Source organism: Tauraco erythrolophus, chromosome 2, assembly GCF_009769465.1.
Source record: "Tauraco erythrolophus isolate bTauEry1 chromosome 2, bTauEry1.pri, whole genome shotgun sequence".
NCBI lineage: Eukaryota > Metazoa > Chordata > Aves > Musophagiformes > Musophagidae > Tauraco > Tauraco erythrolophus.
Genome location: NC_141466.1, coordinates 121972074 through 121998612, shown reverse-complemented (window position 1 = coordinate 121998612; position 26539 = coordinate 121972074). Strand labels below are relative to the sequence as shown.

Sequence of the window (26539 nt, the reverse complement as noted above, 5' to 3'; positions counted from 1 at the left end):
TGTACAAATTCAGAAATGACTGAAGAGAAGATAAATTAACATACATGGCTGTGACAATATGAACATGGGTGTAGTCAACATGATCCATTTATTGAAAAAAAAAAAAAAAGGGCAGATCAAGGATTAAGATATTGACAGGAGATCCAGCCTTAAATGGGATGTGGGAAAAAAAGCAAACACCACACGTGGATACTGAGGCATTTTTCTCAAGTATTAGATTCTTTGGGTGAGTTTGGAACACGGACGATTCCCACTCTCACGATACAGAAATGGAGGTATTGACAGCCTTACCCCAGTATCTTGACATACAGTTGGGATAGGACATCCCACTTGTAGTTCGGGGGGGTTAAAGAGGGCTATAGGGTGGGATGTTTGTGAGCACACGAAATACAGGGTTTCTAACAGCCCGTTTTAACAGCAGTAGTGAAACTTTTGGTTTTCAACTGTGCCTGCCACTTACACTTCATAAAAAGCCACATGAGTAGCTTAATGGTGTTGTCCCACATGTATTGCTTCACAGCTTTATTTCTGCAGCTACAAGCAATTCAAAACTACTGACTGTTGGAGGCAAGCCTCTTAACTTCTTATCGAAGAAGATCTGTCCATCTTACCGCAAGACAAACAGTATTGCACTTCAAGGTTATATTGACTGAGTCACAGAATCTCTGTAAGGACTGAAGCATTACTTAGCACATCCGTGGCGCTATGTGTCTGCTTAAGAAGATAAGCAAGAGAAATTAATTTTAAATTAATACTGCAGGGTACTGTGAAGATGACAGAGCAGAGGCCCTCTGTGTACTTATATTTCTAACGCTTAAAAGGTTCTTCCATTAGGAGGCTGGTTCAGCACAGCAGTCGACAGAACCGACTGTGCCCTTTCCCTGACTCAGTGGTCCAGGATCCGAAGATTGCCAGATACGATTTTGTTCTCTAGTAGAGCTCCAGCTGGGATGTCAATTCTGTCGCCGTGATTGGCAATGATGATAACTGTTCCCTGGATTTACGGAAAGGAAAACAAAGTCATTAGAAACTTTATAGTTTCGCTTGGAATGAGCGAGTAGTGTTGTCTGGAGGACAGGTTAGGTGTCAGCTGTCACAGCCAGCTCCTGGATGCATTTAGTTGTATTGTTTCTGCATAGGCTTCCCCCCCTCCGCTCCCCCCGCCAAAGGTTTTAAACAAGCACTGGTGGAAACACGGTAATTACCAGCATACTCGCTACTATCAGCTTACAAGCAGAGCTGATGCCTTCTTTGAACATACGTGCTTGCTGTAAGCACTCTTATCACGTCTCCTTGCTTTTGAGGTGGAAAAATGTTACCCGCACCGGTGTGTCATGGCACAGCTCACCATTACAGCTGCAAGGAAGGCAGATAAATACACAGAAAGAGCTGGGAACAGGTGCACATGTGTGCGTCTGCAGTCTGACAATAGCCCAGGCCAGTTCAAATGCATGGTTGTTGCAGGACCATGACAATGTTCTGCTAGGATTGACCAGGTCCCATGGAAGAATTTGAGAGAGAAATTAAGTTGCTCAGCTTCGACATTTACTAATAAATGGAGAACCCCAACCGGATGAGAAGGAAGGGGCCTGGGGCTGCAATGCCAGCCTGGGAGGTGAGGCATGTACTCCTTCAGCTTGTAGAGCTGAAGGACAAAGGTACAAGCGTTGTTTTGAACACAGAGCCATGAGGGCTGTGGAGTTTTCAAGGTTCACAGACAAAGCTCAGCTCTCCCTGGGACTCCACAGAGAAGCAGCTGTAGCAGTGACACCGTGCACACACAGTAAGGGTCACTGTTCATTCTTGGCCAGTTACTTAACTCGCAGGAGTGCTTCCATGGGCTGGGTGTGCAGGCACCGATTAGGCAGGATCAGTTACCAAGGAGCAGAGATCAGTCATGTTTAAAGCAGGAGCATCCCAATTACACACTCACCTTTAATGAAACGTTCTTCCCAAATGTAACATCACCTGAAACTGTGAGATGATCCAGCTCCAGCATATCTGGAATACTTTCAAACCTCCGCAGGTAATCTTGAACCTTTTAGACAGAGGAAAAAACAGAGACAGTTTTAAATCCGTCTGTGGAGTAAGACACATGCGGGAGCTTCTTGAAAACTCCCTTTAGAGACTTTTCCAGCATTTACATCTTATATTAAGAGTTGCTACTGTGAAAGCAAGGTGGTACTGTCATTTCTTTCAGAGAGAGATAACTATGAGAAGCAGCAAGGGCAGCATCTAGCGAGCACACCCCAATTCACCTTCTGTTCCCTCAGGTGATGGGGTGAAGGAGCACCCAACAGCACCATGACGTTATGCACAGGTGTTAAGTAGTTTGCGTTCTAACAGCCTAACAGTTCTTTACAAAGAGCAAAGGGAATGCCCAGATAGCCAGCTGCAGATGAAGTAAACCTCACTTTTAGCTGACTTACTGCTACAGACTGTATTTTTATTCAGAGATAAAAACAAAGGATAATTCTAGGATTTTACCTTCGTGAAAGAACTTCCCAGTTTGACAAGAGGCACTGTTGGAAATTCACGTTTCTCGCTCATCGTTAGAGATCCAGCATTAAGGCTGTACAAATTAGACATCACGAGCAAGAGATCTGACGTGGTCTTAACAGGCAGAAAACGACTACGAGGTACGTTTATCCCCAGAGAGTTCTCAAAACTCTTAATAGCAGCGCCGACTGCAGTCTCCAACTGGATAACATTCAAGCCTCCATCCAGAGTCTGGAAGAGAAAAACTCGTGTAAACAACCAGCAGGTAACAGCACTGGGAGCTAGAGAGGAGCGTAAGGCAGAGCTCTGTGTTTACCGACAGACTGGCTCCCTTTTGAAAGCAGCAGTCTCTGTTCAGTTACCTAGAAACAAACAGTTCTTTTGGGTCCATTTCTTCTAAAAAGTCTTCCTAGATGATTACCTTTGGGTTAACAATGATCTCCATGTCAATAGCATTTTTCTCTTGCAGCCTTTTAATCGCAGACAGAGCAATCCACAGATTGTTGGTATTGAATATTTTGAATTTTGACACAGACTTGAATTCATCCACATGTGCTTTGGGGACCTGAGCTATCTCCACCAGCCTCAGCTTGTTTTCATATTGTGTAAGTGTGCCACCCTGCAAGGGTCAAAGAAGAAGTTTTAAGTCCTGTTCATGAGACAATGGAGAAACTCTCCTCTCACCCCAGAGAGACTCACTATTTTGTTGGCATTTAAAGTTGAACCTTAGTGAAAACATGGTGCTCGTGTTCAGCTACCAGGTTACTAATTATAGAGTCTGTTTAAAGTACAGTCAGAACTGTCACACGATCATGTTTCAGCACTCCAAGACAGTTAATTCTTTAACCAAAGTTGTTGAGAACCTTTTGCAAGCGCTGCTGTTGTCAAAAATCACCTTCAGCTGTACTTCACCAGATTATAGAGCAAAATCTAAATTAAATCTGATGGTTCTGTGTTTGTGGCACTTACTGGAGAAACGAGTGGCACTTCAGTAACCTGGACTGTATTCTTACAGTGCGTTTCTGTGGTTTTTACAGGACTAAGTCAGAGCTTTCTTAATATCTAATGAATATTAGAAAAATATTATGAAAAACCATGTTTCTTCCCCATCCTTTCGAAGCAAAGTACAGTTACGGGACAAATTGCCGCATGCTACAAGTATTTGATACACGCCATGAACATCTGACAAGTTGCCAGACCTGGACTTTGTACAAAGTCCAGCGGTTAGGGCCGGAGCAGACTGGCAGCCACACCAAGCCGAGTTGAGCAACACACACCTTGGCAGCTGGGTAAGTAGCTCAGGTACTTTTTCCGTCAGTGGAGATGGATACAGCTGCTGTATCCCACCCCTCAGTGCTCTACTTTTACCATCTCCAAACTTCTCCCTGGTGTAAGTGACAGTTTGGAGAAGGTGTAGAGGTTGTGACCTGCACCCTGCAGAAATCACTTGTGTTTTCAGTCAAGTCCAGGCTGTCCTGGTCTGCTGCTGCCCAGAACCTAGATTCAATCTGTTCCATGAATTAGAACTTCATAAACTTGCTGATTTTGTGCATCTCAAATTAGATCGCAGCTGATGTGTTAAATGGTGCCTGAAATAGCTATAAGAAGATTTAATGTATGTCTGAATTCATGCATGCAGAGGAGACGAGAGGCTGAGATTTTCCCCGCCACGCCAGGCATTCGGACAGACGTGCACAACTCTTTCCCTTTACCTTCACATCCGCCCTGGTTTTGTTTGTGACTTCCATGACAAATTCACAGCGTTTTCCGTTGGGTGGGTTCATAAGATGGTTAAGAATGTAAAGGTCCACAGTGGCACCCAAGTTATCTATATTGGATACAAAAATATATTCCTTCCCCTCTGCGATAAGGTTATCCAGCAGACCAGAGTTATAGAAACTGGCGTAGATATCTCCATGGCCTGGGGGATACCAGCACTCTGTATTCTCTCCTGAGTAAGATACATCCTTGGCTATTGGCAGCAGAGTTTCCTTGTTAATTCTAGGATACCTGGGAAGACAGGGGGTTTTGTTAAAAGTTCTCATCGATGTCGGACTAGCATAAAGAAAACCAAAATGCAATAGTAAAGGTGAAACTGCATGGGCTTTTTCATGCAGTTTTGAAGATACACTTGCTAGGTTCATGTAAGTACTCGGAATTGAAAGACCCATCCAAATACGGAGAAGCTGCAGAATGCAATCTCTCATTCAAGAATTTAAAGCCACAGTTCCCCGACCAAGCTGTTTTAAGCTTTCCTCTGACACGTGGGTTCAGAGCATGCCAAGCATCCCTCTGACATCATCAGCCACTTTAGGTTAGAGCTTGTTCTTGATAAGAAAGCCATGTTCTGTCTACCTCCAGAGCCCAGGTACCCTCAAAGCAAATTCAGGAATCAAGCAGCCAGCACCCTGTACACCATCATTCATACATTTCTGAGAAACTCTGTCCCCCCCACACCCCTCTCCCTAATTTTAATACATTGCCTTTGACAGAGTGAAACGTCAGGGAGTTAAGCAGAGCCAAAGAGAACTTAGGTACTAAAGACACTATTGCTACCTCGGCATTCCGAACTAAAAACCCACACCGTTTGGAATACGGAGTGACAAGCTAGTTTTTCCTTTCACCCTAAGGGGAGAAGTTTTTTGATACCTGCTTTGATTAAAAGTATATATCTTCACACGGCTGTGACTGTATTTCTGCAAGATTTTCTTTGTGTCGTCATCAGTGTTGAAGGAATTCATGAGAACAAGAGGAACGTCGGTGTTGTAGGATTTGTTTAAATGCTGAGATGGGAAAGAAATGGTAAATTCAGCATGTATTATTAGCTTTAACTCTGACATCTATGATTTGGGGAGAAATAAATTATTAGATAAAACAGACTGGAAATAATAAATGCATGAGATGAGAGAGATGCCAACAGAATGGAAAATAAATCAGGTAAAAGGAAAACAAATCCTTCTAAGTAGTAAAGATAAGGCCCACATTAATTAACTTCTGTGTTTAAATCTGCATTGAGATTCAAAATTTGAAAAGCACGACATCACAGAATGATTATTTTAGATTTTAGGCTATAGTTGATAACAAAAGGCAAGTTTTTCCCCAAATTAATAAAGTCTGTCAGGGGGAAGTTTCAAAATCATCTCTGCACAGTAAGCACTTTTGAGCTGGTTTTCCCCAAATTACTGAAGTCTGTCAGGGTAAGGTTTCAAAACCTTCTCTGCATAGTAAGCACTTTTGAGCCTTTTTGGCATGCTACGAGATGGACAACAGTATCAAGGGTACATAACAAAATGTCACATGTAAATTATTGGGGCATCTGTAAAGTGGAGCTGAAATACACAAGAGCATTTCCACACGGACAGCAGAGCAAAGGCAAAAAAACAGAAAACATGACAGCATTCCAACTGTGCAGAAAAAAAAAAAAAGATGCTTCAGTGAGTTCAAAGTTTTGTGTATCGGATCGCCCTCGTCGTCTGCTGGGGAGTGTTTGGGATCATTAACCTCCAGAGAGTTCCACAATGGCCCTTCTGAGAAAGCACCCAAAACACTAAAGGATTAGATCTGCCTTAGTTGGATATAAATTTAAGTCTAGTATAGAACTGTCTAACACACTCCAAACAAAACACCACACTGAGGAAAAAAATAGTTGGAGATCCAGAAACTATGGAAAAGATACGTCTAATTTCTTACTCTAATGACCGTCTTAATTATCTGCTGCAAGAGGAATATTCTGCATTAAAAACATAAGCTGAAATGTCCTCTCTCAACACCAACAGCTGTTATTTCCTTTTACTTTTCTTTCTTCAGAGGAAAATGCCAGCAATCACTTCCAGCATGAGAGTTTTAATTCGACAAGGATCTCAGAGCTGCTGTGAAGGGCTTTGTTCTAATGCACATAAAAAAAGCTTTTAAAAAGCTAAACTTAGACTCACACCTGGAGGAGTCGGGAACAAACCCAGGAGTTAGCCACGCCAGGCCAGTTCTACAATTGGATTGTTTGTGTTTCTGGACACAACCATTGCTGTCCGGGTTGGTGTGCACAGGCTGAACTACGCTTGTGCTAACATGGGGGGAGTGGACGGAGTTCAATTGCCAATTGCTCTGTCCCTTTCATGCCTGTTCTTCCCAAAGCAAGTCTCCACTTCACCACTAGCCCTGTGATCAGACCTCATTTCCCTCTCCTCTTCCTTTTGGCAAGAGATCCACTGTGACCTCTCTTAAAAGCTCATACAGAAAGGAGAAGCTCAGTACATCTTGCTTCCTTCAACGCAGGAGAAAAAGCCCATCGAAAGTTACCTCGATCTGCTGCACTGTCAGATCCAAGAAGGTGTTCTCATTCCGCACCCCGATAAGGCTTTTTGGGCCTTTACAACCCATGCTTGTGCCCAAGCCGCCATTTAGTTTCACCACCACCAGCTTGTTCAAGACAGAAGCGATGTTATCGGGCAGTCCTCTGGCCTTTATCTTCTCGTAGGGCTGGATCTGTAAAAACAAACAAGAAAACCCAGCAGTCAAATATTTGGAAGGAAATTGCTTTCTCCCTAAAAACCTTCAAAACTTTAAAGTTGGCAATAATGCCCACATTTATTTATATGATTTATGACGCTAAAGAAAATGAGTCTACAATAACCTGATTTGTTACAATACAAATAACTCGGTTTGTTACTACAATAACCTCTTTTCCTGAGAAGTTCTATAGACTTCGTGACACCAGTCACCATCAGCTTCATCCAAAAGGTGTCTGTCTGCTCTGCAAGGTAGGGGGAGCGGACTCAATGGTGAAGAGGGGTAAGGAAGAAGTCAGGCCAGTTACACCACTTACCACAACGCTCCTCTTGTCCTGCAGAAGGAGAGGATGTCTCCTTCAGAGCCATCTAACTCAGTTCGCCAGTAAGATCACTCCCTTCAGTCAGGCCATAATTTAAGAACACAGGCCCTGCATGCAGGACATCAAACTTTTCTTCCCTGAGCAGCTTAAACTCGCAGCAGATTTTTTTGGATACTTTGCTCTGAGGTTGTCAGAGGCAACATTCCTGGCAAAAGGCTGGTTCTTTGACCAAGTCTAAACCAATTTTTATTCCAAATACTAGTCCAATATAGTAATTCATCTGTCCTAACAGCATGCTACAAAATGGAAGAAAGCTCCTAGTTCTCATCCTGCCATTTTGGGGATGTGTTTGTCCAGCTCACATTAAACCTTGCAGAAAGTCTTCTACTTTGACAGCTATATCCTCCAAGTTTAAAAACAGAGCATGGGCTACATTTGGGGCTAGTGATGGAGAGTAAAAATCAGGTTTGCAATGACAGCGTGCCTTGCACAAGGCATTGCTTGTCCCCTAATCCAAAGCACCTAAGTCCAAGAGACAAAGGTAACAATGCAGCGGTAAGTACCGTGCCAAAACCGTTGGGGCAAAATCAGCACCATTATCCTGCAGCCTGCCCTTCTAGAGATTCTCTTTTGAAGAAAAGCCTTCGTGTTTCAGTGCCGCGTGTATTCTAGCAGCAAGAAAATTATTTTAGTTCTGACAAGGGGCGTGTAAGATCCACAGCTGATTTCCAAAACCAAACACATATGGAGTAGTTTTCAGAACTGTGTTTGCTTTGGGCAAGTCGGGCTGGGGTTCAAAAGGAAATTCACACTGGAACAAGAGTCATATTTCTTACTCGGATGCGCGGGGGTAGAGAGGAGAGTTTGCGCAATTGCAGCATTCCAGTAAGCCACAGGCAGCAGATGAGAGCAGATCCCTCACATTAAGGAAATTCTGCCTCACACAGGAGCCGGAAAGCTTATGGTATACATTTAAAGATAAGATCACTCCATAAGTTACTACATAATGACTATCTAAACTCCCATTACTCGAACAGTGGAAACTGGCCCAGGAGGAACGTCCCAATGCAACTGCTTAAGCTCGTTCCGTTTAGAAAAATTTCCCAATGAGTAAGATACGTACTGCAAAAAAGCAAGCGATTAACTTAACTTGAAAGCCCTACTTTCTCACTAAAATATTTTTAACTAATATGAAAACACTAAATATAAGAATAGCACCAAATTCCTTGTTGAAACACTCTAGCTGTTGAACATTAAAATATATGTCAATGTTGTGACTTAATTTTTGGCTCAGTGGGCAGTGTTACTGGAGAACACGACAAATTTTGCTAGGTTTATGATACACACCCATCAAAACAAAGATATGCAACTAAAATTATGAGGCTTGATGAATAAGGCTAGTAATTGCTTTCTTTTAATGCAGTTTGTTTTAAAGCTACATTCTGCAGAAATGCCAGGACTTTCGCTGTTTGTTTCTAGCAGGTACTGGGAGTACAGGTACCCCCAGACTATACTGTTCCCAGGAGAAGAGGGAACATCCAGACTTGCTTGTGACTCTATACTGAGATTTAACCAACACATTAAAGATCCGAATGTTTCCATTTACGTGCTCTTAACCAAATTCTTGCATTTCTCCCTACCCAGTAAGTTCAGACTCCACTGTACACTTCCACGTTTCAAAAGCAGTCGAGGTTCCCTATCCCAAAAAGCCCTGAGGCAGCGGATGCAGGTAAGGAGCTTTAGAAGCAATGCACAGACTATCCTAAGCGTAAAGTTATCGTCACGTTAAAGTTACATACAATTTAGCTTGTAAAAGTAAGAACGAAAAGGGAAATCTTATGTATTTAAGCTACCACTTTCCAGCTAATCACAGCCATGGCAGTTAAGCAGTTTTTATTTCACTCTCTCAGAAGGTAGAAGGTGAAAGTGGAGTTATCATGGCTCAGGCAGCAAGCAGTAACACAATCCCTGCTGCAGTCACCTGCTAATAGTCAGTTCTCCTCAGAGAAAGAAATAAAGTGATTAAACAAAGCAGGTGGTGTTGGCATGCTGTTTCCCATTTAATCTGGGGAGAACGCTGGCCATAGAAACAACACGTCATTTGAGTCATTGACAAGCACACAGATTTGTCAGTAAACTCTGCATGGATCAGTAAAGGACAAGGGAGTGGAAATTTGCCAGCCAAGGCTTTAACTTGAATGCTAACCTTCAGACAAACAGAACTTTGATCCCTATAAATTTACCTACGCCACAACAATTTGATTCACACATCTAAGAGTTTTCAAGCAAGGTTTTGAGGGAGTCCCAGCATTCCAACAGACAGTGTCTCAGTTCCAACTTTGTATCATAAGATCATGAAATAAAACACAACACTTAGACAACAGGGCATTACTCAAGTGAACCGTGTAAAAAGTACACTCAAGCAAAATTATTTCTCTAGATTTCTGCTACCTTGAACTGAGAATTAAAACCAGTCTCCTTCCTGGTTAACTAGCTGGTTAAAACCAGCTCTCTAAGATCCCTTCATTAAAAAGGCTGACAGTTTTAAATGTGTGGCTTAACTGATTATGAATAATTTATGCAAATTCCCCTTAGAGACCAAATACACTACTGAAAGGTTTCTTAGTTGGACCTACTTTGCTAGAGAAGCAACATGGTGAAGTCCTCCCATTCCAGCTTTCTCATGTGAGGGTGTGAGAGCATTCATTTTAGGCAAAAAGGTTCCTTATCTGGCAGTATCAAGAAATTAAACAACCGTTCTAATCACAAACACGTCTTCACAATTAGTCACACAGCGCCTGGAGATAACAGGATTGTGCCATATATTACTCCAAGGGTACGAAATATTGTGAGCAGAAGGGAAACATTTGTCCATTTTTGCCTTGCTTTTCTCTCTGTGCCCTCTCTCAGATTTGCTGGTTATGATCTCTGACCAACTGCAGCCTTTTCCCATTCTCCCTTTTCTACCCCCAAGCCTGGCACAGCTTCCTGCCTGCAGGTTATAAATTCTGCTCAACTGCATCATCCAAAGATGACAGAAGGTTGAAATAAAGTAAGGAAGGAGACAGCTGAGGTTGATAAGAGGGAAGAAGGTGGAAGATAAGGTGACAGCTAGAAATGAATGGAGTCCCAGGGCGGAGGGGCAAAAGACCCTAAACCAGACCTGAAATAACAGGAAATAAAACACCAAGCAAACTGTCAGTTTTCCAGAACAAAACTCTACTATGGGGCTCAGGCACGAGACTTCACAGAAGATAACAGTGTCGCCCAGTAACACAAATGTCAAACTAGTACATCTTATCAAAATATTTCTCTCCACATTTTAAATTCAACAGCAGCATTTTGAAAGCGTCAGCAAAGGCTTAAAAGATGTATAACCCAGGATAAGCAAAATTGGGAGCAGCCAAATGTGGCTCCAGAGCAGTTCAGGTGTGACTGAGCCCCGGGATGAAAGCCCCATCACGGTGCAGCCCAAACGCCTACCCTTCCTGGGAATGAACAGCCTGGCAGCAGGTCCCAGGAGGGCTGTGGTGGGATCTGACCCTACACCCAGGTCTGCCCCAGGCCAAGCCCACCCTGCGGTGCTACACCCTGGGGAGCAGGCACCTGTTCCTAACCACAAGCTCCTCCAGCAGCATCTGCCCTTAGGTCTCTCTGAGGTAAGGCTCTTAACAGATTTATTTTATTTTTTTTTTTAATTTGGGTTTGTGCTTGTAAAGTTGGGAGCTCAGCATCCTTGGAGATCTACAAAATGAGTTTGTTTGGCTGTTTAGGCAGCAAGCTGTTGTTGTGCCTCTTTTTAATGCAGATTCATTTATAAAGTCTAAACAACCCACAAAATATTTTTTAAAAGTTTAACTTCATTCAGACTTCTGGTAAATAAACAGCAACATCTGCATTCTCATATGAAGCTGTAATGTTACACGGGGAAGATGTTTTACATCTTGAAACAAATCAGAAGCTGTAGATTTACTTGGTTTTGAAGTCTCTGCCATGTTCTCCGCATCGAAGATGCACAACACATCGGCCTTGATGTTTCCTGCTCCTTAAAGGGGTGAAGAAGGAATAGAATCAAGATCAACCTAGTAACAGTTACACTATTTTTACAGGGCTTGTACTTTCTTCCCCCCCACCAGATGTGGCAGAAGAGGACGACTGGAAAAGTCAAATCAAGAACAGCAGCTTAATAAGCAAGACTAGATGTAAGGTGAGAAACTGGACCTATCCACCTGTGAGGTCTGAAGGAAATATCCCTCCCAGCTCTTCTCCATTTCGTGGTGGCAGAAGCCTACTAGGTATTCTCAAATACTATTCTTCCTTTTCTGCAAGCAGAGCTCACTCTCCCTGGCCCTGAGTTGTTTTCACGTCATCCAGAGGTTACTAAGCTACTAATACTTGTCCCTTGCATCTACCCTGGTTTCCAACACAATTCTGCCACCTGCATAAACAACGTTGAAAGAATACCAGGAGGAGAAGGTTACTAAGTTGGGGCAGCAGTAGCAATCTAGGAAAAAACATAGTGTCAAAGCCACTTCCTAAAGACTCACATCTACTGCTCTCCAAAAGGACCATTTCAGATTGCCCCCACACAAGCACTTTATGTGACAGAGGAACACTACAGCCCTTCATCAGGCAACTTGTGACTAGCAATAGAGTTACTCAGCTAAATTAAGACAGAGAAAGCTTTCAAGACTGCAGAGTTGTTTTATTTATAACTTAGCTGAGAAGCTCATTTCTTCCAGGAAGTTAGATGCAGAGAACTGGGAGACTAATAACTTAGGGGAAAAAAAAAAGAAAAGAAAACAAACAGAAAATATACGTGCATGGCTTATCATATACGCATGTGCTGAGTGTACACACACAAGCATGCTCTTTGAACCAGTGAAGGCTCCTTTGAAAATATTAAGAGATGACAGTAAATAAGGACTAGGAAAGTCAGCTGCTTTGGATATGAGGAAGAGGGAAAACAAATTGCACATACGGTACCTTTCCTTAGTTGGACAAAAAAGCCAAATTATGAAGTCTACTCAAAGGGCAGCTTGTATGGCAATCTTCATGACAAACAAATAAAAACTTTATCACTCACATAACCATGCCTCAAGGGATTGCCAATCAGCTACAGCTGACCTGAAAATATCACTAAACGCTGGAGGTTTATGGATCTTGCCACCAATAAACCCAAAGTTCCTGCACGGCATGCCCTCCATAAAACAGAAGCGACTGACCTAAGCAGAACACCACACAAAGACAGCAGCAACAACAGATCTAGCAATTCGTTATCAGCAAGCAGTTGTGCAACCAGAGAGAGGCACACGCTAGACTGGTCTCGCGTCGGAGGTGCCTTCGCATCCCCAGATGTCTCTGTTCATGCAACAGAGCACATCAGCACGACTGAAATAACACATACTGAAGCCAGGGCAGTGGGACTGCCTGCATCTATCCAAGCCATCTATTAAAACAGCATCCACTGCATTTTCTGCCTGAAGACTTCAGTGCCCCCTAACAGGGCCATGTGGCAAACAAGACGACTTCATCTGTTCCCACAGACCACTGCCTGAGGCAGTCCCGAGCAGGACGGTTGCTGCATCGGCATCACGCTGCCACGCGCGCTCACTGACTCCTATCCACGCTTTCTGAGGCTATGAGAAATGAAGCAGGTGCGAGGGAGAGAATCTCAAGGTCACTGAGGCCAGTAGAGCCTGGATCAAAACCACAGCTTCAAGGTGAGCTGTAGCATGTAACAGGTTTGCATGTCAGATCTGGCCATGTACTCATTATAGATCCAGAGGATAGAACCAGTCAAACGAACTTTTGCAGAAAGGGACTTTTTTCATTTGAGATTTATTGCTAAGTTGAAGCTGGGGGAGGATGAAGAAAGGAAGGATATAAAGAATTGCACTGTTCCAGTTCCAACTGGAGACCGCACCATTTTCACCAGTTGTGCCAAGCTCTCATAAGGAGAATTTAGACCTTAAGCACTACCTTACAACAGCTGTGGCCGTGCTAGACAAGAATAACAGAGACACATTCTATAAGCTTGAGGTAAAATGATTTTAATGCAGGAGAAGTCCTTTCCACTTCATGCATCCCTTTCCTTCACTTTACCCTTCCTTTCCATTTCATGCATCTCTTTCCTTCATTTTACCCTTTCTTTCCATTAAAAAGAAGACTACATAGAAGAAAATCCTTCAGCAATCTTCTAGATACTATGCAAGGATCTTTGATATAAGCAGGTCTGCAGAATGTTAATATGCAAAAATCAAACAGAACTGGGGCTTTCTGATATAGTGCAATCCCTCTCTTATTCCACATGCATATCCGTTCAGGAATACCATCTGTTCCTAGTTAGTTTATTCTATCCACAGTTCATTTATTCTGCTGTATTTTCAAAAGGAAACATGCAGAATAAATGAGAGGCAGGACACAGATACAGCATTTCAGCATGGCAGGACACATCTGAACAAACTCTAGAAGGTAAAAGATCCTGAAGGTTACCAGCATGGATCTGACAGAAAGGCAGGGACAGCTGATACAGCATAAGGGGTCATGAGCGTAGGAAATGACGGCAGATATCCAATTCCAAGCGCACAATGAGAAGAATTAACACACATGCGCACATTCTCCCAGTTGTTACCTACAGAGACTGTTGCCCAAACTACTAAGCACTTTTTTCACTCCGTAACTATACTGATCCTTACGATCCCTGTACCCACAGACCCTTACCTCCCAAAGGCCAACACTGAAATTAGCTACTCAAGGGTCAGGGTAGCTACACACTCTCAATGGAATATTGCTCCCTAGAAAAGCACACAGTGCTGCCATTTCACAGAGGACACAGGTGAGAAAATCTTTGCAAAGTTCCTAGAACTTTTCAGGAACAGAAGCGTGCGAAAAGCAGAATCTCACTGTATTTTGCCAACAACAGAGATTACGGTCAGGCTGGGTAGACAAGCTTAAAACCAATCGTTTTTCTCACTTACCAAAGAGATGATAAACACTGATTTTAATGTACTGGAAGTACATCAGAAAGCTTAACAAATGATTCACTACCAACAGGATCTAGAGCAATTTACACGGTGCTGAGCACAGTCAGGGAGAGAGATGTGACTAGATCCTTACTCCCTGCCACCACTTCCCCTCCACTTGAAGGTCAACGCTGCTCCATATTAGACTGCAAATGGATTTAAAACATTTAGGTTTGAGCTTTAGCTGGGTGGGATGCGAGCCACACCCACAATGTTCAGACGCCGTCTGAAAAGCCAAAAAAATTATTTCACTTTTCAAGTCTCACTGTGTTCTTCTTGCATCACTCACAATATAGCTCTCCAAAAAGCAGAAAGTCTGCCACTCGGTTCAGGGCCAAACTGCCTCAAAATCATTTGCTTTTGCTAAAGTGCCAACTACCCTTTTATGCCTTCACTATTGTGTCTGAAACTAGCTTATGCAGAAAGCTCAGAGTAAAATCTTGATGAAGTTAACAGTTCCATCCAGGCCCTCCATCAAGGATTTAGTTCATTGGATGTTGCATCAGCTACAACACAAAATTTATAACTCAGCCTCACTAAATATTTCAGTTTCTTTTGGCACAAGCATTGGAAATGACAACTTGGCAGTGAAGCCCTGGCTCTTGAAGGGTCTATTAATTCAGAGAATAACAAATGTCAAGAACTCAAATTCAAGCAGGATCCTTGCAGCATCAGAACTGCTGGATGCCAGTGCTATCATCTAGCAGTTCCAGTCACGTGTAGGCACTAATATGCAGAGCTACCTCATCACCTACGAGTGTACACACAAGCATAAGAAGTGCTCCACAGTAATAAAAATCAGTTCTTGCTCTAAGTGTTTGGAGCAGTGGACTTGACAAGTAAGTGCTGATGGGGAAATACTTCAGGAACAAAAACGGGCAGGAACGACATGGCTGACAGATGCATGACTACAGTGTTACTCATTTGAGAGATGTCTCAAAATGATTCTATGATTCTATGACATATCTAGCTGCTTTGGGTTTTGCAGACAATGTCACAGAAGTGATTTTCATAACAGTTTGCATGAGGCAACGTCGGGAGTTTGACTAATTAACAGATTTCAGAAGCATACTCCTACTCCAAGGAGGTTTGGAAGAGTTTGCCAGAGACAGACAAAATGAGCAACATCATGGGTAGCCTGGAAAAGAATACACCCATATTAGTCAATATGTGCTTACACAACAAGGAAATATTTACTCAGCACCAAGGGACAGTTTTAGAAATAGCACCAAGTGAACCCGTAAGACCTGCTTCCAGAGCTGAAGATTAGGAAGGCATTTTGCTTTTGAGTAAGAGCACGACATTCATTCTTTTCCTTCATGATATACTTCACTGAGATGACAACTTGAGCTGCAGACAAGAATCCAACCACAGGGGAAACAAAACCTCTTTTCACACTCACATTGCTTCAGAAGCTGTCTTTACATCCTAGATGAGGTTTTGCATTGCTCTTCTGAGGTTAACTTGATCACTGCAATTCCCTTGGAAGCCTCCCCACAGGACTTTGTGATTGCTTCCAACTCAAACAAACAGATCACTGCAATCTACATCAACAGGATTAAATTACACTTGCCATGTCCACATTCTTTACCTCCTCTCCTTGCTAACCAGCACTCTTAAGGATACTTTCTTCTCTGAAGACTGTAACAGTAATGGGTCCTAACTATGCCAGCTATCGCTGTAAGCTTTTGGACTTAAGGGAGCAAAGCACTTGGAAGGAAAAAACAAGTCAGAGGTTTACCAATATCACATGAAATGGGTTCAATCTTCTGTTATCACTGTCTGGAGCTTACCATTTGCTTGCCCATTGGTATTAGTTGTTACACTGAAAACATGGAGGTCAGGAATGAAATCTCCCATTGCAGAGAAAAAAGGAGGAATATTAAAAGACAATCATGTCTGTTTCAATTTGCTGACAGGAGCCTTTATTTGTCAGTAGATGCTTCAGGAAAGAACAAAAAACATGCTAAGAATAAGTACAATGGATAACGCATTAGATGACCCATGGAAGTCTGATCAGAAGTCTGCTCCTGTATGGCACAGTCCCGTGGCATTGAACAACCTTTCCCACCTAAGCTGAGACTCAGAAGTACCTTATGTAAAATAGAAAATTGAAGGACAAAGCCTGTAAATGTAATAAACTATGCATGAACTTTTTTAAGCTGTTAAAAAAAAAACCAAACAAACAAAACCAAAACAACCCACAACTAGTTTTGCCACATTTTTGGTGCTTTTATTTTTCTTATATATATATATAAAAAAATATATATATATGTCTGTATGAATATATACACATATACATACACGCAGGCACACATATACCTAAATACATACTTTTTGCTCTACTAGGTATCAGCTGAAGTTTATACATGCCAGAATTCTCAGTGCTTTGGACTGATCAAGTAGCAAACCAATTCTGCAAAACAATCACAGGCAAATAAATTCACTCTGGGGAGAGTAGGTTGTTGCTTTCTAGGCCATGATACTTGCAGTGCAAGATTCTCAAAAGCAAATAAGCTCCCCACCACCACTTCATAAAACAAGGTTGTCCAGACAGGCAATTATAAATCACTTGCAAGATCACCAACCGACTTTCCAAATGAGTCTTGTGTGTACCATCTTCTCTGCTGTTCTAACAAGACCAAGAGAGTACACTATGAGGTTTTTATAGCTAGGAAAAGAAAAAAACTATAAAAAAAATCAACTAGACCTGAACAAAAGCACTAAGATAAAATGTGCATATATTCACAGATGGATACCTGTCCTAAATAACTCAGTACTGCAGTCTTTATTATGAAGATCTTCTAAAATTATCACTATTTACCCCTTCTAAAAGCTCCTACTGTTCTTACCTATACTAGTTACAATGATAATTCTGAAATTCTGATCTTGAATAAATGGATTTATATCTAATAATTGCACAAGTCATTTCCCACCCCCCCAGCAAAGAAGAATTTGGGAGAAGTTACACTGCAGGTGACCTGAAAAACGTTTCATGTGAGACACCTTTCACTTTCCACGGTATGCCCCCCACATGACTGACATATTAAAAAGGTAGTGGAGGCAGGATAAATGCAAGCAGGTTTGAGGTTGGCAGGTAAATGGAACTCTTATAGTCAGCAAGAAAAGAAAAAATATTCAATAAAGTTAAGCTTGCTCTCAGTTTTTGAGAGCGCTCAGCCCGCCTCCTGTCAGATCAGAAAGTCTCTAATTAGCACCTTACCCAAGAAATCTTCAAGCAAGAGATACTTATTATGAAGTGAAGGAGGGATGGAAGGATGTATGTTTGCAGGTATTTTTCCCTAGCTTTCTGCTGTAACATTTATCAAGTATGATTGTTTGATTTGGAGTTCATGCTAGGAAGCAAAATTTCCTCCAAGATCACGCATGAATGTCACCTGAGCCAAAGTGACACAATTTTGCAGGAGTCTTACTGGTTTGGGTTTTTTTTTCCTTTTTGGTCAAAAGTTGCTACAGGGCTAAGGGACACAGATAAGAATGAGCCAGTGCAACCATAAGGAAAAAGAGAGATACTGTTTCTAATCTTGCCCTCCTTTCAGCCCTCTGTGACCATCAGTTAGACCTTTGTCTAACTTCTTCTTTTAAACAGCTTGCCTTGCCTGGGAATCTCCCGTCAGTCTCTTTCAGCGTCTCGTCATAACTCTCCTGTTTGACATTTGCTCCCAACATCCTACCTGTTAATTTTCAGTCCCTTACAGAACTTGAAAGTTGTTCCACTGAAGGTGTGCAAGGCTTTAAAAATAGACAATAGCTCTCCCTCTCCACAAAGCTGCCCATTCACTCGCATCAGATTGCTGTCATTTAATCCCTGGCCTATCTTGACACAGAGAACAGTTTATTCCTTTCATTGTTGCAACCACCTTTTTACATATTTAGAAGACTTATCGCTCCCCAGAGTCTCACCCCCTCTAGACTAAAAGCAATCCCCTTTTCTTCAGCCTTCCTTGTAAGTCTTGTTATCTAGAACTCCAGTTTCTCACCTTGGCCTCTTTAGTCAAGGTGGATTTTTCTCCCCAAAGCAACACTTCATTCAGCGTTACAGCAAAGAAGAGAGAGACATCACATGTTCTTGAAGTGAAAAGAAAACACTCAACCTTGGAAAAACCCTAGACTTGCTCTAAAACAGCACCATTCTTCAACGCTTTAGAGAGCAGTGCTGCATCTGTTCTGGAAGTAACTGGGCAGCCTGCCTTTCAGTTGGAAACAGAGCCTCGATTGAAGCGCCACAGAGAGGCTAAGAGAAACCGCAAATGTGTGAGGACACGGAAGTCCTGCAATATCCCGAGATCACTACACTGGGAAAAGCAGGAATTTGTAGCACAACTACACCGTTAGTTACGCAAGAGTCAAAAGACAGCCTAAGGCCACAGATGAATCAATAAAATGAGGTTAGGTTTAATAGGAAGCGTTTGTTTCAGTACTAAACAGCGCGGAAAAAAAATATTTAGTGCTTTTTCAGCAGCAGCTCAAGTGGCAGGTTATAAGTTATAACAACATAGCTGACATTAGAAAATTACACTCAAAAAACCCCCACAGTCAACTACTTCTTTCAGATTTCTTGCTTTTACTGAGCTGCTGTAGATTACAGAAGTTGCTAAATGAGCTATATAACCCAGCCCACTTGCCATATGTCCCTTCCAAATTATTTAGCAGAATAGATTGCTGGAAATCTGCATCTGAGAGGCACAACCTCCTTTCACAGGCAGGAGGGAAAGGGGAACAACAAGGGTCCTACCTGCTTCCCCTCTACCGCAAGTTTTACTATTTACTCCAGAGAAGGTACCAAATGGTAAGATGGCATCTGTCCCGTTTTTTCCCCCTGCTCAAAGAACAGCTAACAAAATCACACCAAAGAACTTGACACATATGTTAAGGAGGACCTGATGTTTGGGAACACACACAACATATGTCAATAAAGAATTATTTTCCAGTTAGAACCCAATGTGTTGTCCTGCGTGATTTTACAGAACCTTGGCAGATGTAGCCATTCTATGGGTGACTACATCATTTGTTACAAGTAGCAATTATCAGTTTCATGTTCCCTGCAGACTCTCACTTCGTTGCAACTTACAGAATCTTCTGGAGGTCTCTGAATCTTCCCCCAGTCCACAGATGGTCCCTTTTCTTGTAGGAATCTATGAAATAGCTTCTTAAATCCTTCCAGGTCCTTTTTAGTGTGCTACAAGGAAGAAATGAATTAGTTAATGCTGGTATTTAATGCCTACCTATTCAATCACAAGAGCGCTTCTACAAACCTGATGTACAATCTATTCACAAGAGTAATTATATCAGCATTGAAGTAGAAACATGCTAAAATCTAAGCAAAATCCTAAAAGGTACCAAAAGTTCGTTTCCACTAAAACTCAAGGTACAAAACCAACTTGGGTAACTAAAAGACAAGTCTTTTGTCAAAACCATAACCATTAGAATTTGGCCCAGTCTTTAGGACGACAGCTCTACTCTCCCTCTCTGTAATCCATTAAAGATTACATAGAACCTTTAATAACTAAAGATGATTAAACACTTAACAATAACTCTGTCACACAGTTTATATGGAACTGAAAGTCTTCTGCCGAAACTGAAACCAGGCTACTCTTCCACCCAGGATCAGTCCTAAAAATAAGGATCGTGGTACTCTGTAATTTGTCTCCCTGTACAATATTTGCCTCAATTTCCTGCATCTAATTTCTCATTCTTTGACTTGCGTCCACATCGTGCTCCTTACCTCTAGCTCATTTGAAGATGCAGTCGCCAGTATCTTATCAAGTTCTACTTTCATTGAATACTCCAGCTCTTGTCGAATGACTTCCTGAAACTGTGAAGTGCCAGCTTGAGACATTGCTTTGCTGAAATCTTAAATAAAAACAAAAACACGAGTTAAAGGAGAAAGAAGAAAACTAGTTTATTTAGACTAGAAACAGCCTTCAGTTTTCTTTTAAAAATTAATAAACTCATGTAATCTAGTCTCATCTTATTACTGTGCTAGCACTCCAGGAATCTAAAGTTTTTGTTCTTAGTAACATGGAGAACAGACCTTAAATTGGGGCACAGAACAACACCCTTTCTCTCAAAACTCAAAAAAGTCCCAAAAGACCGATGATCCACCTCAAGAAGCGTCCAAAAATCCACAGCAGTACGCTCTTTTGCCAGAGAGCCAAAGAATTCACATCCTACCACATCAATATGCTTTAGCAAGTAAAATTGTGAAAAAGCTTTTCACTAAAAAAATTCTTTTATGTAGAACATTGTGATCGAGAGTATCCTTCTGTTCACAACAGCAAATAAAAACATATGCTTTAATTATTTATACAGCGCACTTTCACATCATCTTCAGTTTGTTCCAGTCAACAGTCCCTTACTTTATCGTACGAGTATTTTCACACTACAGCAAGCATTTCAGTTACTAAGCAACCTAGAAAATTAGTCTGTCTATCACTTCAGCATTTGTTTTGCTTTGGAAAGTGATAAGCTTCATAAACGTGAAAAAGAGTAAACGCACAAATGTTCTATATGGTCAAGTCCACGTCGCAGAAAGAAACGGGAGGTCACACGACTTCATTTTCCAACAGAAAGCACTTGAAGCGAGCGCGTTCTCAAAAGACATCCTGAGTATGTTCTGTGAAGACCTCAGTTAATTTAATTTCTGCCAAATCCCTTGAGTAATCACTTCTCTGTAACACAGAGAGTGATGTATTGCCAAATATAGCTGGATCTGAGAAACACCCTGAATACTAGTGCAAAAAGGGACGGGAGGAAACTTTGCAAGTGAACAGAGTGATACTGTCAGAAAATATCATTAGAAGATTGCACCGGGTTTAAAGTGTACTTATTCAGAACATGCGTTAAAAGGCTGTTCTATTGAGAACGCCTAAGAAAGCCGGAGGCAGTTCGTTTTAATACAATCCTGATCTGATTTTATTTTTTCAAGCAAAGTATTCCACAGCCTCAGACTCAGTGACAGTATCTAATCCTTGCTTTGAAGCCCACAGAAGCCATTTTCCTGACTGCACTGTTTTGCAGGTAGGGGAGGAAAAAAAAAAAAGGAAAAAAAAAAAAAGACAGACAAGTGCTGCAGTGCACATACTGTGTGTGGTGCAACACAGGGGGAACGCCAGCTCAAGATGAACACTACAATGAACAATAGGTTCTTTTTCTTTATTTCATTTCATAGTAAAAACAGGTATATAGTTGAAAGCCTGTTAGGCGTATCTTTCCAGGTCAAATATGGGAAAACACAGACAGCTCTTTGTTAGGAAGCACTTCCTCCTACAGAAAATGAGGAGGTCTGTACCAGCTTAATACTTTCACACCGGGCTGCTGCACGCACTGTCTTTTCATTCACACATTTTGGGGTTGATGCACACTGAAACACTGTTTAAACTTCCAGAGAAACGACTGCTGGGAGATACTTTCACACACGTGTAATCCTCCCTGCAACATGTTGTAATAGGTGACTTCTGTTACAGCAACAGCAGTGGCCATTTCTCACAGCTCATCAGCCTGCAAAACAGCTGAACCTCCCAGCGTGATGCAACGCGTCTCGGAAGAAATTTTGCAAATATCAAGGATTTAGCAGAGACTGTCGTTTGTGCTGTTAAAAATGTTGAAGCTAAGTGAGGCAGCTCCAGCTAGCAACTTTCCCAGCCTGCCATGTAAGTAGGAAAACCTTGTTCGCTCATATTAGCCAGAAGACTTGGATCTACCAGATCACTTAGAGATTAAGTGATATCACAAACAAATCAAAAGAAAAAAGCATCATAGAAGTAAACGTGTGATAACGTCCTAGTTTGTTGTTCTTTTTTTAATAATACTATAAATTCTCCACAATTCAATGAGCAAATGCTAAACTCATTTGATCACCAACATCTTCGCAGAGAAGCAAAGCAAACCTGTTGCTTTTTCCAATCACCAAGCCTCAAGCACGCAGACCAGCTGGCGAGATGGGACGTTTCTTACCAAAACCCAGGCTGCCAAAGCTACCGGTGCTGCTGGCTGCACTCTTCACTGGGGACAGGGAATATTTAGGCTTTACATTGACCATCGAACAACCAACTGCAACCACTTGATCTCATCCAGATTCAACATGCCAGGGCACAGTGGCTTGGGGAGAGCGTTTTTAGTACTACTATTATTATTATTTTAGGGAAAGAGAGGAAGGACGTGGCTGGAGTCCATGAAAACCTGTGTTTGCTTGGTGCAGGAAATGTATCTATTCTGCATAGGTCAGAATTTGAATGCTGTAACTAAGCAGCCAAGAGAAACGGCAACTCAAAGCTTTTCTGCTTTTAACGTGCCATTGCAAGGCAGAGGCTTTTAAGCATTTATCTGAAGAGATGTCCACTAGGATTTGGACTGGACGCCGATCTACAGCACTCTCTGAAGGCTCCCCAAAGCAAGACCACGGCAGCAGCATCGGTGCACCCGCTCCAAACAAACTCACTCGGTACTAGTTGCTCCTGTGCTGCTGCCCCTCAAGAGTGTTTGGGAAGAATCTGGTATTTATGCACCACAGCCTACTGCCAGCAGAAAGGCAAGTGCAGTCCTTTAACATGAGCAACTGCTAAATTTAACAGCCTGGGTGAAGGTTTATTTCTCTTTTCACCCTAGCGGCAACGAGGAAGTAGAAAGGCCAGTGCAACCACATATCTGAAAGCAGTTATTTCCTACAGGCAAGTAAAATTTCCTCAGGCTATAATGAAAAGTAGTTATTGTGCCTCTAAAAATCAGATGGGAGGCAGGGGTGTTGGATAATTGCAGGAAGAGATTTCCAAGGGTACATGCGGCCATAAACTCCCAAACTATCTTTAAAAAGAAATGCCTCTTCCAAGCTGTTTTGCAACCAATGCCTCAGATTTCAGCCTAAGCCCACTTTTATGGGACCAGTGTTCTTGAACACTCATCTGAAGGAAGAAAAGGGTGGGATAAGGTAGTGGAAGTCTCTTGGGGGACCGGCCCACGCAGGAAATTAGCACAGAAGAGCATGACTACATAGTTGTGGCTTCAGGAAAACACTTGACTTTGCAAAAATGACCAGCCAGGCTCCCTTATTTTAATGTCTTCAGTAGAAAGTGCTTCCTCAAGAAGCAGAGAAAGGACAGCTCTTTAATCAAGCTCGCGGCAGTGTCTGATGCATGGAGAGTTTCACTCAAAGCCTCCTGCCCCCACTGTTATTTCTAGCACGCTTTTGTGCTCTGCTGTCATTGCTAACCTGGCCCCTGCCCTCGCAGCATGAACTCCAGCATATGGCAGAGGACTTGCAGGTTTATGACATGTAACTTTATAACTGACGTATGAAAAAGCACAATACCATAAATCAGATCAAGCTAATACAAAGGAGGTCTCCGTACGCTGTCAGAAACAAAATAAGGGGCAGATGTTCTCAGGAAAACTGCACAAGAACAGAACAGCGGTGACCCCTTACTTAGGGGTTTGCACATATTTCCTCTCTGCGTCCCTCCTCTTATTCTACATTAAAAGCAGAGAATGCATTAAGATCGGTTAGTTTTGTTCACTATTTCACTCAGAAGAGAACTTCACTGCCTTGGTACTCAGTACACAAGGACCTAGCACAGTAGAGAGTCGTGGACAAGTCAAGAAAGAAGTCCCCTCTCTCATAGAAAATTGGGAATCTTTTGGGCTGAGGGTTATGGATTATAATTACTTTTGCAATCCAAGTAAGCACACAGAAGGACCTCCAGCAGAAAATTATTTAGGTCTTCTTGGAGCCAGACTACTTGCATAAAAATCAAGAAGGGCAGCCAGTAAGTTAAAACATGCAGCTGAACTTTAAATGCTCTATCCTTGAACCCTGTGCTGAGGGCACAGAGCGAATGCCTTAACTTCCACCAACTCTGCTGAAAGTTCAAGGCAATTTTTATCCCTGATGAGGATAAAAAACTCTTTAAATATCCGCACCAGAATTCACAACGCTAATAAATATTACTTTGCTTGATTTTTAGAACTGAACATACCCACTCAGCCTTTACAAACGTTTTTCTTTTCCTACTACCAGAGGCAAAATTTGTCAACATCAGTTGGATTGAAGCATACGTGAAGTGAAACCTTAATGGATGAGCATGTTAGCCAAGCTAACTCAGAAGTTTGCAACCTCGGACGCCGTTCTTGCCAGCTGCACACACCAAGAGTTTAGGTGTTACGCTCAGACACAGCTGGATTTCACACTCTTGCAGTTGATCCTCATGCTAAAAATATCACTTGATGTTGGCAACATGTTTTAGTACTATTGGCTTGATAAAAGAGTACTTACATGGCGGATACTTTTTAAAAAAGCTTTTAGAATTGTCGAATCTTTGGTAATATTTTAAAATCTGGTTATAATCTTTACATAGGTTTCTCCAGCTTTCAGTTTCACAAATATCACTTGCCTGTAAGATGGCTACCTTCAGCAGTAGGCTGAGATAAGCCAATTCCATTTAAAAAGAACAATTCAGAACGTTAATTTCGTAACATACTTGACAGCAAGAAGGGGCTTATCTTGATAACTTTCAGAGTGGCTGGCTGAGCAACATGGCTATAACACCTCCCTCTCCCCCCCTTCAGCTCTCTGCATTTTTGCCCAGGTGCCACAGGACATTTGCAGACAGTCGATGCATTCACACAGCAAGTGTTGTACGCTTCTAGACATCCACTGGGTGAGCTACAGCAATTTCCCAAAGACTGCGAAGGCCCTCGGTTTCCTGCAACATTCAAGTTCGTACAGCAAAAGACCTATTCGTGTTCTTTCTGCAGGCAGCGTTACATTTGTTGATAGGCCGGTGTGGATTTATATTAAGGAAACCTACAAGCACAGATTCCATTACAAAACGCACACATGCACCATTAGAAACATCGGAAAGGAGGAAAAGAAAACTGCCACAGCAATGCACCAAAGTCATTTTTCTTCCTGAAACGACCTCTTGTAGGCTGGTTCCCTGTTTCGCAATAAAGGAATCTGAAACTCAGACCACGTACACGCACGCTTACACATGCGGAGAGTAAAGGAGAGCGCCGGAGCCTATCGGGATCGCAAAACACCAAAATACACTCAAGCCTCTGAAAAAAAAAAAGTGTAGATGCTCGACCTCAGTGCCCTTTCTCCCCCAACTTTAACAGACTTGTTAGTGAAGGGAGATGATCTGCACTCGCAAGACCCCCCCTGCATACTCCAGATCCTGCCCGTGCATCAGCCGTGGATAACAGCCCTGCCGCTACAACCGCCCGGTTTCACCGTGGAGACGTCTGTACCGCACGACAGAGCCACGCATCCACGGAGGGCAGCGAACCGAGCAGAAAAGGACCGGGGGCGGCCCCGCTGCCAAATAACGAGCAACACTTCAAGGAAGCCCTTGCACATCGCGACTCGGCTGCCGATCGGGCTGCTGCACCTACCGCTGTCTGCGCGCTATCGGGCTGCTGGAAAGGAGGGAAAAAAAAAAAAAAAGCAGAAATCTATGCACGCACAGCTGAAGAGTCGGAAAAAAAAAAAATAATTACAAGGCACATCAGCTTACCTTTCACAAAAGACGACATTTTCGCTCTTTAATAAAATAAATACTTTGCTCTTACAAATAGAGACCGAATCGGTTGGGGCTTTTTTTGACCCCAAGGCTGGGGAGGAAAAGGCCGGGAGGGGCTCGCTGCCTCCCCGCGACCCGACGGAGGCTGCACGGCGGCGGGGAAACGGGAGAGACGGCGGCCCCGGCCCCGCTGGGAGCAGCCCGCCCGCCGCGCTGGCCCCTCAGCCGAGCAGTCCCTCCCGGGCCGGCGGGCGGGAGGCAAACCCCGAGGAATTTAAATTTCATCAATGGAAGAGGCGGACCCGCCGCGCCCCGGGTTTCGCCACCCCTCAACCCTCCCCTCCTTTCCCCTCCCCGGGGCTCCCCACACGGCTCCTCCCCGCTCCCGGACGGGACGGGACGGGACGGGACAGGCCCGGCCGGCCGGCACGGCCGCCCCCCACTCCGCGCGCCCCGCGCGGCCCTCAGGCCTGAGGGCGGCCCCGCCTCTCCCTCAGGCGGCGGGGGGGCCGCGAGGGGCCTCCCGCCGCCGCCGCCGCCCCCTCACACGGCCACGGGGAGGAGATGGCGGAGGGGGGGGGGGGGGGGGCGGGGGGGGCGCGGCGGTCCCGCCGTACCCACCTCGTCGCTGCCGGCACCGCGGGCGGCGG

General features: G+C 43.1%; 1 protein-coding gene across 2 annotated transcripts; it reads right to left on the bottom strand.

Moving 5' to 3' along the window:
* Nucleotides 1–102: 102 nt before the first annotated feature.
* Nucleotides 103–26539, bottom strand: UGP2 (UDP-glucose pyrophosphorylase 2). Of its 2 annotated transcripts, none has more exons than XM_086631000.1 (10): nt 26511–26539; nt 20099–20226; nt 19445–19552; nt 6796–6981; nt 5149–5282; nt 4212–4509; nt 2921–3118; nt 2488–2730; nt 1934–2038; nt 103–994 (listed from the first exon to the last, which is right to left on the bottom strand). In XM_086631000.1, the coding sequence occupies exons 2-10, from the start codon at nt 20210–20212 to the stop codon at nt 887–889; spliced, it is 1494 nt and encodes a 497-aa protein (XP_086487126.1). In that variant the 5' UTR covers nt 20213–20226; nt 26511–26539; the 3' UTR covers nt 103–886. The 2 variants fall into 2 exon arrangements, with proteins under 2 accessions (XP_086487126.1, XP_009986952.1); XM_009988650.2 differs by lacking the exon at nt 26511–26539 and adding an exon at nt 25884–25902.